We start from the raw sequence: 14,975 nt of genomic DNA, 5'->3' as shown, positions 1-14,975 counted from the left end.
AGTACGGATAGGCTAGAAATAAATACATGAAATGGACCAAAGACGTAGTAATTATAAGGGATAAAAGTAATGGCTCTAATGGTCAAAGTTAGATCTTTAATGGTTAAGTAATTCAATCTGAGTTACTACAATATATACTGTATATGTATGTGCGTGCATATCACATTTATAGTCATTCGTACTGCGCGCCGAATTGATTTTTTAAACTTATAAAAAAAAAGACGCAATTAAACTACTGTAGTAATATCGCGAATTAAATTGACAAGCTATTTTAATAATTTGATGCTCAATTAGGCGTCTTGTTAAAAAGATGTTAATATGTTGAAAAACTGTAAATAAATTTATTACGTATAGTTTAGTTAAATAAAATTAACAATTAGTAACTAAACATGGAAAAAAATGTTTTTGATCACAGCTAATTCTGATTGGCTGAAATTGCATTAGTTACTACAGCTATGAAATTTGCTAATACATACAAAGGATTTGCTGCTGTAGCTAATATAAGGACGTGATAGCAAAGTATGCATGTCTGTTACAGTCAATTTATTTAGCAACATGAAGTTAGTTGTCATAGTTAACGAATATGTCCGTGTAAAAGAAAATGATCTCTACCACAGCTAAATATGGTATGCTGAAACTGTACTTGCTACCAAATTGTCTGCTACACAGAAAACGTTTGCTGCAATGATCAATATATCGACATAATAGCTTGTCTGTTACAATGATAATATTTAGGCCTCACAGCTAATGGAAATTAGACCTCGCAGACATGATGTTAGGTGTCCATATATTACTACTGAATTTAGCTGCCATATCTAATTTTTAGCTGTGACAGCTAATCTTTTTTTCCGTGAATTTATTGCATATAGTTCAGTTATCATTGGAATGAACAATTGAAAAACATAACGTAGTAGTTGTGTTTTTCAACTGTTCCAATGATAACTAAACAATGCATTGTTAGATATGGATTATTAAGAAGATTATCAATGGAACGTGGTAATTTTAAGGTTATTTACTACAAACCATCAGTTTAGTTGTTAACCACAGTAAGAAAAATACAATATTTACCTTATCATCAGATTAAAGCCTAACCACAAGTTAACCAGAAAATGAAAAACCAGGCTTTAACGTAATAATTGATTGTAAAGAAATAACAGTGTTCTTTTAAAGAGGGTATATTCTTTTTTACTTTCTTTTTTATGTTTCTATTCTTTTTCCGCAATCAACTCAAAGATAATAATTTTTTACTCATATCGTTGTAGCAAATAAGTGAAATAATTTTAATTTTTGATAATCTCTTCGCAGTTTGTTTTCGTTGAACAGTTAGAAATTATTCGCGAGATGATTCTTACTTTCAAATATCTTCGGAAAGCAATAAAAACGCATTGAATCCTTGATGTCTTCATAATCAGGTTTCGTAAAAGTCGAGGGTGTAAGACATGACGATTTCTCGCAAGTTACATGAATGCGACCGGCTTTTGAAGCGCGTTTCTCCTCGAGAGGCGCGCGCGCGTGCCGGGCACGTGTACGCGCGCTCGCAGTCCTCTTTAAAGTTCGTGTGCCCTTCCACATTTGTTCACGCGTTAATGTCCGCGCAAGGAGAGAAAGAGAAAGGGAGAGGTAGAGAAAAAAAAGAGAGAGAGAGAGAGAAGAGAAGTAAGGAAGGAAGGAGAGGTAGGACGCGGGGAAAGACGCCACGCCGTGTGCCATCGTGGTTTTTTGAGTGTTCCAAAAATATACCCTCGACTCGGGGAAAGATAAAGAGAAGACTGACTGGAATGGCGGGGGATTCGGCGGGAAAGTGCGAGAGAGATGGAAAAGGAGGATGCGTCGAAAGAGAAAGCGAAAGAGTTGCAGTGGCAGAGACGAGATTAGGAATGCCAGTCTTCGGCAACTAGTCATCTTAGAAACGTGCTCGTGAGTGCCACGGTTTCAACAAAAGGCAAGCGAAAAAGAGCGAAATCGCAACCACCGATACGATTTGACACCTTCATTCGTCTCTATCCTGCGATTAAAATAAATAAATCAGTGCCAATCGCGGTGAAACTGCACTGCAGATATATCTTCTTTATTCGCGAGACCAGCTGAATCGAGATGACGTGCTTATGAACGAATTTGAACAATAAAGAGATATTGGTAATAATTTACAATTACGAAGGAAATTTGTATTTCTGTATAATGCCATTTCTATCTCAATGTAGCTTAATTTTAATCCTGGTTCAGCTCTTCGTCTTTTTCTAATTCTAATGTACATTTCTACTAATGTAAAATAACTTTAATCTTGTTTTAATTTACTCTTTATGCTTTTTTAATTCTTAGAATTCAAAACAGATGGAAACCAAGTTAAATCGAGATTAAAATTAATCTATACAATGGTAGAAACGGGCATAAGAATTAGGAAAAGGTGAAGAGCAAGTTGAACCGAGATTACAATGAATCTACATTGGTAAAGGACGGGCATAATTCCTAGCGGAAGTCATTGAATTAGAAAAACAGGATCGAACAATAACATGCGCAGACACAATAACGCTTGAAATTGCATTTTAACGACGCTTATTGCCGCTCGAAATACGAAGCGAGAGTGTTGCGCGTGCAATATCATCCCCCTTTGACATTCGCAGATCATCTTGCGATCGATATATCGGCTCGCGGCGACCGCAAGCCATCGTCGCGCCTCAGGCGCAATCCGCAGTGACGCGTTCGCGGCTAAGGATGCCCTTAAAAATCGAGAGCGGTACCTACACGGTGAACCCGGTCGCGAAAAAGAATGTCTCCAAGTTCCTCCTCTGGAAACATTGGCGGCGAAGGTAGGCAGTGAGAAAGAGACGTTTGCAAACGATTGATAAAACCCCTGAGAATTTAACAGCGTGTTCCTAAGATTTTAACAATAGATCCCCATTGCTCCAATAACTAATATTGCGTGCGTTGCACTTTTACATGCATGTTTTTTTCTCACCGAGAATAACACACGTTTATTTGTATTCAGGTGTACGATACCCAAGTGGAAATTTACAACTGGCGCGATATCGCGCCAGTACTGCGTTAAGGATTTGGTATTGGCTCGGGATTGGCATATTACTGGATTAATAACGATGAGTTCTGGCATCATACCGAAAGGTAACTTGACTGGGTATTGGCAACCAGTATTGGGACAGTATTGTAGACAGTACTGTGCCAGTACTAACCCAGTACCGTCCCAGCCCTCGGAATAAATTCTTACTCTATTGATAGCCAATACTCGAGAGTCTGTACTGTGCCAGTACTAAGCCAATAGTAAGCCAGTATTATGCCGATGATTGGTGCCGTACTGACCAGCAGTATTGGTGTTACTTACTATTTACAACTGCCGCGGTATCGCGCCATTTGTAAGATCCGGTCCAACTTTTCCACTTGGGTATTTTTTCACCGAGGTGAAAAACTATTGATATAATTGACGTTTAACGTGTGGCATTAACAATTAATCAATGATAAGTTCATGTTCCATTGACACAACGCGCGATACGTTATGAGCGTCCCTTGGAGCCCTAGATGTTTCACGGTGAGCGATTAGAACGTGAATAGGTATTATCGAGATTCATTAGCGGCGCAATGCAGCGGTGCATTCACATCATGCCACTCCTGATATGCCGAGACGAATCTAGTATTCGAGAGATACTCGATAGACATCGAGCGAGAATGAATCCGTCAGAATATCTTCACGGTCAGCGTCGCCTTATGAGAACGTCGAGGTCTCCCGAGCTATAGGAATTGTTACATGTTCGTGTGGAATAATACTTTGACATTTTCCTACGTCAATTATGCCGCGTCTGTCCACGTGTGTCCACGCATACAAACACACGCTTATCTGCTATCATCGCCATTATCATCGTCATCGGCGATCGAGCATGATTCGTTCACCTTGCACACCTTAGTCTTGCTTGGCCGCACGCCTGCACCCCACGTTGCACTTTAAACCGTTAACTTGCAATTATGTCAGCGCCGATTTCCGCATCGTAAACAACATTGTACAACACCGAACAGTCTTACCTACACGCGCGACTCGTTTCTTCAATCCGTTATGGGCGCCGTATGCATTACACGCACGAGTGCAGTTTGGAGCTCGGCGTACTTTTTTTTTTTTATCGAGAAGCCACATTGGTGGCAGTGAAAGCGCTAGAAAGTACATTATATGGTATTCGTATGTCTTAAAAAATATATAATTTGGAATATGTAGAAAATGAAGGAAGGTCTCTTATACAATTACGTATTACACACTTAAAGAAAAGATATGATGACAACAATTATATAGATGGCAACTATTTCAGTTTTGTATGCATTATAGGTAATTAATGTATATAATATGTAATAATTATAAAATTATTTATTCAATTATGCATGTACATTAATTTTGCATAATATAAAACTTGTACGATTGTCACCTAGATAATTGTCACAATGTTTTTCTCTGAGCGTACAATCATATATTATAATCGCACTTATAAATGATAACAGCGTGTAACGGTTTGAGAAACGAGACCCTACATCTCATATTGTGTGACTTGTTCGAAGAAGCTTTCCCTGTTTCTGTGCACATTACATTTTCGCGATTACATGAGCGAGTAAACGTGCGACAATCATTGTAATGGACGATTTATTCCTTTTGCGCAAGACATCTCGTCTTGAACTGTCGCGCAAGTTTAGTCGCCAATGTGAGAACAATTCCATTGCATGTAGTTTGATCGCATCTGATATGCACCCGCTTACTTACTGATCCGCGATTATACGTAAAGGCTCATTCTTTTCAGTCGCACTCTGTGATAATCTCGTAATTTTCTCTCTTCAAAACGTACATCTGTTTTTCATGAAGAAAAGTGCGACCGAAATAAATGGACCTGTAGTTGGTAACTCCCGTGCGATTCGCGGCGAATGACCGATGCTGTTCGTGCAATTAGCGCGTGCAATTAACACCGGCGCCAATTTGCCGACAATTTAATTTGCGCGCCGGAGCTATTTGCACAAGTCTCTCGTCTGTGAGCGACAAATCAATTGCTGGAAGCTGGTGCCACTCTGCAATAATTCTTGAAATTCAAACACTATTTTCCAAACGTTTCTTTGCCGATTAGATCATGAATATTTAATTTATAGTCTCGCAATTTTTCATGAAATTCTTTTACTAATTTTCATTAAAATTCGGTAAAAAAAGATCAATGGTATGCGAAGGTTTTATCATGCATAAGATAAATGTCCCAATAATTAAGTGATTAAAAAATTAACAATATGAATTATTTGAATAATATAAATTTGAAATTATTCAGATATTTGTTAATAACAGCAAAAAATGGTAAATTAAAAAAGTTAAATATTTTTTATTAAATTAAGTAATAAAAACATAATTTTATTGCGAATTATTTAAATGTCGCAGAGACAGTCGTATTTTCACTCATCTTGAGACATAAGCTGCGTTTGGTTTGGACAGTTTACGTGCTGTAAACTTGATTATATCTTCCTTCCACATGTAATGAACGATAAAGATACAGAATGAATTTTACAGTATGTGATTGTCGAAACAAAACGCAATCATAGTGTTTACATTTTTTAATTTTTAAAAATATTATTACTGTATTCACCTAAACACGTTATAGACTGCATTCCGAAAACTGCTTTCAGCGTTATCGCCGTATCGATAAGGTGGTATACTCTGGTATACTTAAAGTATACCAAAAATAATTTACCATTTACCAAATAAAAATAAAATTATCGTATTCATTTTTGAAGTAAAATTTTTTTCAACAAAAAGCCTCTTGCTCCCTTTAAAACATTATATACATGTTTTTTTATAACTAATTTTGTTTATTACGGAAAAAAAAACCTACAGTGTTTTTGAAGGAGTATCACTGAACATTTATTGAATGATGCATTGATGCTGAAAGCACACTCTCGGAACGCAGAGAGTTCAAGTATGTTTTTTCAATATTATAAAAAACTGAAAATTAAATTTAAAAAATGTTTCAGTTCAGTTATTGGTATAATCGATATATATGGTATAATGTAAATAATTTTATTTAAACTTTTCCTCTTTTTTAAATTTATATGTTAGTATTTTCCAATAAAGAGAGAAAAGTTTTATATGGATATTAATTCCTTTTGTAATGTTATTAATTAATAATAAAAATCATCGTTTTTCTTTGCCTGTTTAACTCGATTTTTCTTAAAATTATGACATGATAACCAAATTTGGCCAAGCAGGCAAAAATATATCGGAAATCACTATTCGTGTTACAAAAAGAAGATCAAATTTTATCGGTGTTATTAATTAATAATAATACAAAACTGATTATATCTTCTTTAGTCATTGGGACATTTACTTTATAATGCAACTTGAGAAAAAATTGATATTAGTACGTATTTCGTGACTTGCGGCAATAAAAATCTGTGCCTTATTCATTGTCTTGATATTATGCAGAAAAATACGAAAGTCACGGCGAAATTAATGAGACTGCCTGCGCATAACGTATGATGTTTGTCTTCGTTAAGTCATGAATCTGATGGTTATTGCACCGCAAAAAAAAAAAGACTTTCCATTCGGGTTTCTCCGCGTTATAGGCATTAAAGTGCCACGCTCCTGTCGGACAGTTATGTGCTACGCGAATTCGATATCGTTAATTACTCTCGTTACATCGGTAATGAGACTATCCGGCCCGTTGATGCCACGTCGCAGAGCTTAACTCGTCGCGCCGCGGTGAAAGAATTCTGAGGGAATTCTCGCGACGAAACCGAGACCAACGAAACCTCCCGCTCGTGGCCGAGGAACACCGTTGTAAAATCTATTTTTGCTGTCTTCGAGATTCCCGGCATCAACGTTATGTCGTCGAGTCTCTCGGCAAGATCCCTCCCGTCCCTCCTCCGTCCCATCCAACTGTAATATTATACATGCGGAATACTCCGGTCTGTCGAGAAACCGACAGTCCGTCGGACACATTGCGGTGCCACCAGCTTCCATCCATGATGTTCTCGAGCTCCCTCGGTGATATACATACATACATGACGAAAGGAAACAATCAGAGACCATAGCTTATCAATTGCCGTTACACTGCACGAATGTCATGTGCAAAAAAGCAGTCGCGGCGGTCGCTGGCAAATGCTAATTCGTGCCGCTTTCTCGCTTGCTTCGAGACGACGTGACATTCACAAAAGAAACAGAGAAATGCAACTTGTTCCGTTGGACCTGGCATAAAAACCATCGGAAAGCGGTCATTCTTTGAGAACGCGTCTCGTTATCAATCGAGGTCGCTCTCCTGAACTCTTTTTCAACTTTTCCAAAATCAATCTGTGTCAAAGTCTCATATGGAAATACTTACTTGGTGTTAAAAAACTGTTTCTGTTAGTATATCGCTATACAGAGTGTCCGATAATAGACGCATTTGGTGAACAACATGGTATATATTTCTTGTTGAAAAAAGCTAGAGTGATATTTTTTCAGAGTTTAATTAGAAACCAATTTTTTTAAACTCCCCTGCTGACCAAAATGTAATTTATTTTCTTACTAATTTTATTAGAAAATTTTTCATTTGATTTCGTCTGTTAATGTAAGATCTTTTTTCTGTAAAAATTTTTTATTTTTTAAAGTTTTTTAATCGTATTGATTCAAATGATGTGATCGTATAATAAATTTGAACAGACTAGTATGATTGTAACGTTAAACATCTTGACAACAAGTGTCAAAATGATTTAAAATTTAATTGAAATAACCTATATTGAAAAATAATCTATTATTTTTTCGGGATTATTATTTTTAAACCTTTGTAGCCTTGAGCTATGATAGATTAGGGTCTCAAAAACGAATGTTAACACGTCGTCGATAATGTGAAATTTTGCATCTTCCCGTTCAGCAATCTAGATCTTTGAGCTTCAGTGCAGATTTTTATTTTCTACATTGTTCCGGATTGTATAAAAATCTGAAAAAATTCTTGCATATTTGTAAAAGCTTAACGAGTTTTTATATCAAAGCGCGTCGAATTGTATTTATAGATTTAAATTTATCTATAATTTATAATCAAAATTACTGAATCTTGAAAGACCAAATTTATCGACAAGCGTTATATTATTTATTACGTATGTGTCACAAGAGACAAATGATTTCCTCTTTTATCAAGGGGAAATCATTTTAACTGTTAGCCGGGAATACGTTCACCAATGCGTTGACAGGATCGCACACCATGTATTAAGATAGGCATATGCACGCATAAATATCGTAACCGCACCGAGCTCGAGAACGCTCTGACACGCGTGACAGCATACGGGATGAGAACCGGACCTGTGCAGTGTGCACGAGGATCGCGTGGACGAGGAACGGCAGCCTCGGCGCGGCGGTGGCGAGGTGGCGGGTTTGGAGGACGTCGACGACTCCTGTACCGCGACGGTGACGTCGTCGGTACCCGGAGCCGGTGGCATCCGTTCACATCGACGCACTAGACCGCTCTCCCTAGCAGTCCAACCTCTCAACTATCATCGCCTCGACCCGGATCCCCGACCGCCAGCGCAGATCGCCACCAGGCATCACCCCAACATGACCAGTCAGGAGAGCATCGGCAGCTGCAGCCTGGACGTCGACCGCTCTGCATCCGACCGATCAGGTTGGCTATCCCGCATTGAGAGACACGTAATCCCCACGATTATGTGGCACGTTACCAATAACAATTTAGTAACCGTCATCTTATTATCGAGAATCATTCAATCGTTCTACGGTTAAATTATTCTCTGACTAGACAACACTTCACTGACCACTAGACAACTTGAAATAAAAGTAATTTAACTTGAAATGATCAGATTATTTTTATTTCTTCAAGGTTTCTAGTTAATAATCCCCCTAAGTTGCGTATCCTTTTGAGAATATTCGGAAGGAAATCTGGAGATATCTAGAATTCGTAATATTTAAAAATCGGATAATTTGTAGATATAAATAACTTAAGGTTTCGTAGAGAGGAACTAGAAAAATTCAAAAATATTTTTTAAATGAATTATAGATTTTTTAGATGTTACTGTTTCTAGGAAGAACGTTACGATTTTTTGGAAAAAAGAACTTTGCTGCAAGACAGTCTTCCCTATCGAAGAGAAGGATCACTTCTCGTAGAGCTCGGTCGGGCTGAGAATGATTAGAAGCATCGCTCGAGTGAGGAAGTCATTCCGCGGAAAAAAGTGGAATGCGCTTGAAAGAACGTAGGATTATATCGTACAGTTTATCTGTAAACCAGTTCTTTCAATTATTCGAAAATGCGGCACTTAATTGACGATGAAAGCCGCACGTTAAATGTCCAACAACCATGACATCGCTTAATCAGAAAAGTTTTTCTCATACATGGAAAGAACGATTTTGCTGAAACATCTAAAATTTAGCTAGATACATAAGCTAAAATAATTTTATTACCATCAAAATAATTATACAAGAAACTAAAACATGATGAGCTTGAGCGTCCTACATAATTATTTTAATGGTCCAATAAAATTGTTTTTAATCTATATTTAGTAAATTTTTAGATACTTTAAAATCGTTCTCTTTCCAAATATAATATTTCACTTTGGCTTTTTGCGAAAAGTAATCGGGCGTTAATTACAAATTCAAATGCATCGCGAATTGGTAAAATTTCTCGGGAAAAAAGATTAACTTAAATTTAAAAGCTTATCTTTTGTATTGCGATCTCAGGTATTCTATAGATCTTTACACGAAATTCATATAGATTTTTGAAGCTTCAAGGCCGGTGAGGGTCGCCGATCCCTCCACCGTCACTTTCTCGCAGGTTGGCGGACGCTTTTTGCTCGGTCAAAATGCCGATCGGATTTAGACTGCAGGCGAGTTTGCACCAAGTGCAAACGCTTCTTTTCCTCGTTGTTGCCAAGAGGGAGTCTCTACCGCGAGAGTCACTGCTCAGTGTTCCAGGAACCGTCGCGGTGATTTAGAAGAACGTGGCGAACTGTCGTAGGCTCATCTCAATTTCGCGAAGTGCGCCCGTTGATCGTAGTCGAGTATACTCTGATCAAGCTGAATTTCCATCCGGTTGTTTCGGCGTAGCGAGCTTGGAACCGCTCCACCGGTTCCTAGGAAATAAGGCCACGTTATGACTATGACGCGAATAAAATTCGTATAACGCGAACTGGCGTGTGCATAGTGCGTGGGCGACAGCGCTTTTCGAAGGTGAATGTCTCGTCAGCCGAGCAGTTGGCTCGCAGACGTTCATCGTTAATGAGAGCACAGTGAATCGTGAGATTTCGTGAACCTAAATAAAAGCGTAACAGAAAGATCCGAATGTCGACAAATTTAAATATTCTGTTGTGGTTCAATCTACGTAACTTTACCTCGTGATCGTTGTAGTAATAGAGCAGCCAAACTTACAGGATTGTAATATTTCTTTCGACCGCGCGGTGTAACGTTCATGATAATTTCTACATCTCTCGTTTTTAATTTTTAAAAATAGGAGCCGAAGAAGATTGAAGAATTTTCGCGAATGTTAGATCGAAATTTTCGCTTTCAGAAAACACCGTGGACTCCGTGTCCGAAAAGACTCTACACAGTCTAAACCTATCGTGCAACGGTGAACCGGTGTCGCCACCCGAGAAATTGGCAAACGGCAGCAGTGAGACATTGCAGAAGTCACATCTTACCCCCGATGAGAAGAAGCTGAACGCCAGCAATGTTCATCATGGCAGCCCCGAGCCAGAGCTGACGACAGCGAAGAAGCCTAGCTACTTGGGATTGGCGTGCAGTATAAGCGGCTACTCGGGAATCACCAGGTACGACAGTAAATTGAGGGAAGGATTCCGTTCGAGAGACAGCAGTCCTGGCACGAGGCTGATCACGAGGGACACGAGTCCTGCAGGTTTCAGGTGAGGCACTCGCGTCACTTTTACACCGTGTAAAATCAGTAAAATGTACACGCGAATCTCGATTAGATAAATATCTGAAAAATTATAGATCCAACGAGAATCTCAACGTTCCGACGCCCCAATATCCGCCTAAGAGTCAGTCGATATCGCCGTTAGCGATGGAAAGACAAAACGGATTCACGAACGGCGTGAAGGAGGAGTGCAAGGTTGAGACGTACATGGAGAGCAGAAATTCGATCAGCATGACATGCCAGGGTTACTCGGAAGTCGATAAAGCAGTGTCGTTGCACCCAACGTTTCCCGAACTCAGTCCCATCAGGACGAGCACTGCCGCTAGCAAACGGAGTCCCGGATTGTCGCCAATGATGTCATGCGGACAACAGAACAAGTCTATGGGGACAGGTTTCTCCTCTCCGAAGCAAGGCATCACTAATCGTAAGGAAAATTCTTTTTCATAATAACTTTAATATATTAACTTAGAGAAATAAAATTAATATGCCAAATTTATTTCCCTAATAGCTCTTAAGTAATTTTTTTCATATACTTTCTCTGAACTGAATTTAAAAACTTATTCTGTTTTTTATTATTACGAATTAATTTCGACATATATTGCCTCAAGTTTTTATTTGTATTAAGGAGAACGAATTCCCCCCAAAAGTCCCACAGTTATAGATCATAAGATTTCGGGAAATTATAATGTTATTTAAGTTAATGCCCTCGATGAAAAATTCTTTCAAAAGCAAGTAATCCGATATAATTTACATTCGTTACAAATGTATATTAAGTAAAATAATTGTAATATTGTTCGAATTTATTCGATGTACAAGTGAATATAATATTATTAATGATGCACATTATTCTGTATTAAATAAGTTTAAAATACAGAATATGATATTTAATTTATTAAGTTCATGTCAATAGGTCATGTTACATTGGCTCGTATTTATTTATGTTTTGACACCACTGTTGATGTTTAACAATTGTTGTCTTTCGATGTATATAAGAGATACATGTGCGTTATTAGTTAGTTTGTTTTGTACTGTCTTATTTGCAAGTTCTGTTATATATTATAGTATATTTCCTTTATTTGCTATTTCTTATAAATTTTATTTTGGATTTTCTTTATTGTTAGCAAAAAAGATTCTGAAAAGCTTAAAGCTTTTGGCGTCAAACAATATTTTTATATCAATTATTAAATAATCATTTAAAAGTACGCACCAATATCTTACTAGAAAGCGAATTAACTCTTCTATATTATTCCTTATATTTTATATACTTATTTAAAATTTTTTAATTTAATTCTTTCCATTTATTTTGCAGTTTCAGGTGCATCGTTTAACGATACTAGTATTCTAAATGGCTCGTCAGTAGAAGTTGAAAATCAAGTGTTAAACACTTCGTCAAGCAGCGAGAAATCCTTTATTCAACAGCGAGTGGAGCGGTTGTACGGTCCAGGTGCTCTAGCGCAGGGTTTCTTCTTCAAACGCAGCATCACTAAGCTAAACACCAGCGACAGTAGTTTCAATAAATCAAGTAATAACAATGACATTTCGGCAGACAACGCGAACACGGAGGAATCGTTAAAAAATTTGCCTGTTCTGCGACATTTGCGCCCGGAATTTCGAGCACAGCTCCCTGTAGTCAGTAGTAGAAAACCTACAGACGGCACGGAACAAATTATAAAGCCATTACAAAGGTGAACTCTATGTTTTATAAGTAAAATAGAAATTAGTTTATTAAATTTTTTTCTATTTGACAACGAAATACTTTCACGTTTTCAGGATAACGCCAGTGACACGGAAAACAGAGCAGATGAGTTCCCCAACAACTGTAAATTCACAGACCAGCGTAATAAGAAGGATTCCGATTACCATAGAAGGTGACATACCGCAACGTGATACGACTAGTAAAAACATACCTGATCAGCAACCAGCCGCGCCGAAAGTAGTGTTACCTGTATTAGAACCCAGCGCCAGTTCGACGAACATAGCGAAACAAGCTCAAGAAGCGGAAAAAGTAATCGAAGAGAAAGATGGTCATTATTTTATGAAGGTAATTGGAGAATAAATGCGTATATTACGCGATGTAAATACTTATATTCTCGGCAATAAGAATTCATACATATTGTGCTTTCAGTTATTGAAACAAGAGACAGATAGACTGTTATCGTTGGCCGCATCTGCAGAGGCCGAATTAGCCAGCGGCGATACTGTTGCACTGCCAGAAGAGGCCGCTGGTAAGCTGCGATCTGCTGCAGGAAAAGCTAGATTGTTAACCTCGCAGAAGATGCAGCAGTTTGAAGGATTATGTCAAAAGAATATCGTAAGAAAATTTCTAATCGGTATTTTAGAATATCAAACAAATAATAAAACTAGCGGCTCATATCTTGATATTTTAGAATCAGGTGCCAGGTGAAGAATTTCCAACGACAAACGAAGATTTGGCTGGCTTCTGGGACATGGTGATGCTACAGGTTGTTCAAGTAAACGAACTCTTTGACCAGATAGAGAAACTGAGGAAGTCACAATGGCAAGAGGTATGAGCAAATATTATTGTTGCTGATATGGAATCGACATCTAATTTTTCAATTTATATTCCTTTTTTTCAATAAAAATCAAATTCTTGTATAATATTTTAATTTTTCGCGATTACACCTTCGACATTTTGTTCTATATGCACATAGGTCATGCCAGACAAGAAAACCGCGTCAGCCTCGCAACAGAACGGTAAACGTCGAGTCATACCAGTCCACAAAGCGAAACCGACCGCGAACAGCGAGGCAAACAAAAAGGCGCGCGAGGCGAGGGAGCAAGCACGACGACAAATGATTGAACAACGGAGACGAGCGATGCGCTCCAACGCGCAGAATGTCGACAATTCCGTCGAGATCTTTGCTCCCGAAACGTAACGATAAATTGAGTTCGAGTTTGACCGAGCGGTACGATCGCTCGTCATTGCGGCTCTTAAGAAATATTAGAGTATATAGACCGTCAGTTCGAACGCGAAAAGAAAAAGAAAGAAAGGGCTTAGCTCGTACACGAGACGGTAACGCATTCAGCTTCGGCAAAAAGAATCAAATTCGCTTGTTACATAATTATTCATTCAAAATATTATCTTTCGCTGCGTGCACGCGTGAATTGTACGCGAGTTATGCGCGGCGAGGAACAGGAAAGTATTAAGCAGATAGATCATGTAATATGTGTTGAAGTTGCTAAAAATTTAATACTACTGCAGATAAAAGGATATATACACGCATTAATGAAGGGCAGGTGTTTACGTTTTGCAGAAATTTCTCATCTTTTTTTTTCATCGAGCTTCGACGTGTCATCCCGAGCATTCTAGCGCAATAATGCGACACGACGATGATGTGTCGCTTCTTGTCCATAGAGATGTTTTATAAAGGAAAAGTGGAAATATTTACTGTAGCACTTTATCAAATTGTTTTTCTACATTACGTGTCTCTTCATGGACATTATTAACTTATATTTATATAAATAGTAATAAGTTGCGTGTGTGCGGCAGAAGTTAGAAACTGTAGCGACTAAAGAAGGTATGTGGCCCCGCAAGAATCCTCTAGTGGAAAGCAGTCGCATTTTAAAAATCAAGAGAAATGCAGCGCGTCTAGGTTAAGGATAAAGAAATGAATTTGAGAATTTGTAACATATATAATGATTTGATATATATAATACTTTCTGGCGAAAAAATGCATTATTTACTAATTTATTCAGGATAGATAATTCGCAATTTCCTTAACCTAGACAGGCAATTTATTACGTAGCTTATGTATGTAAATAGAATTAATGAATATTCACATTTGCACAAGGCTGATTCTACGCCAAGTGTTCGCCTAATAGCTTTTTCTATCAGACGTCGATAAAGTTTCCCCCGTTGAGAGGTATTGTCAACAACAGTTAGGAGTAAAAAGATTCCTATTATTCTTATTATCGTATATATTGCGCGCCTCACGGCGATAAATATTATTTTATTATTATTGTTCTAATTATGACCATGTGTAGTTACACCCTCACATCTCCCGCGCGAAACATGGACGTATAATTTAATTCCGTTCTCAATAATATGATGTTTCCAGGTTTCGCGTACGAGATTCATTGCGTCAG

The 14,975-nt window shown here is 38.0% G+C and overlaps 1 protein-coding gene across 2 annotated transcripts in view; it reads left to right on the top strand.

Moving 5' to 3' along the window:
* The window catches only part of LOC108761087 (uncharacterized), a 39,884-nt gene extending 24,970 nt beyond the window's left edge, over nt 1–14,914 (top strand). For both annotated transcript variants that reach the window (XM_018507436.1, XM_018507425.1), the window contains exons 6-13: nt 8,302–8,612; nt 10,506–10,857; nt 10,946–11,292; nt 12,178–12,553; nt 12,639–12,909; nt 12,994–13,179; nt 13,256–13,393; nt 13,541–14,914. In XM_018507436.1, coding sequence (XP_018362938.1) covers nt 8,302–8,612; nt 10,506–10,857; nt 10,946–11,292; nt 12,178–12,553; nt 12,639–12,909; nt 12,994–13,179; nt 13,256–13,393; nt 13,541–13,765 — 2,206 coding nt within the window. In that variant the 3' untranslated portion in view covers nt 13,766–14,914. The remainder of the gene's footprint in view (nt 1–8,301; nt 8,613–10,505; nt 10,858–10,945; nt 11,293–12,177; nt 12,554–12,638; nt 12,910–12,993; nt 13,180–13,255; nt 13,394–13,540) is intronic.
* Nucleotides 14,915–14,975: the final 61 nt, after the last annotated feature.

The sequence above is a fragment of the Trachymyrmex cornetzi genome, unplaced genomic scaffold, assembly GCF_001594075.2.
Source record: "Trachymyrmex cornetzi isolate Tcor2-1 unplaced genomic scaffold, Tcor1.1 scaffold109, whole genome shotgun sequence".
NCBI classification, from domain to species: domain Eukaryota; kingdom Metazoa; phylum Arthropoda; class Insecta; order Hymenoptera; family Formicidae; genus Trachymyrmex; species Trachymyrmex cornetzi.
This window is presented reverse-complemented; position numbering and strand designations above follow the sequence as displayed.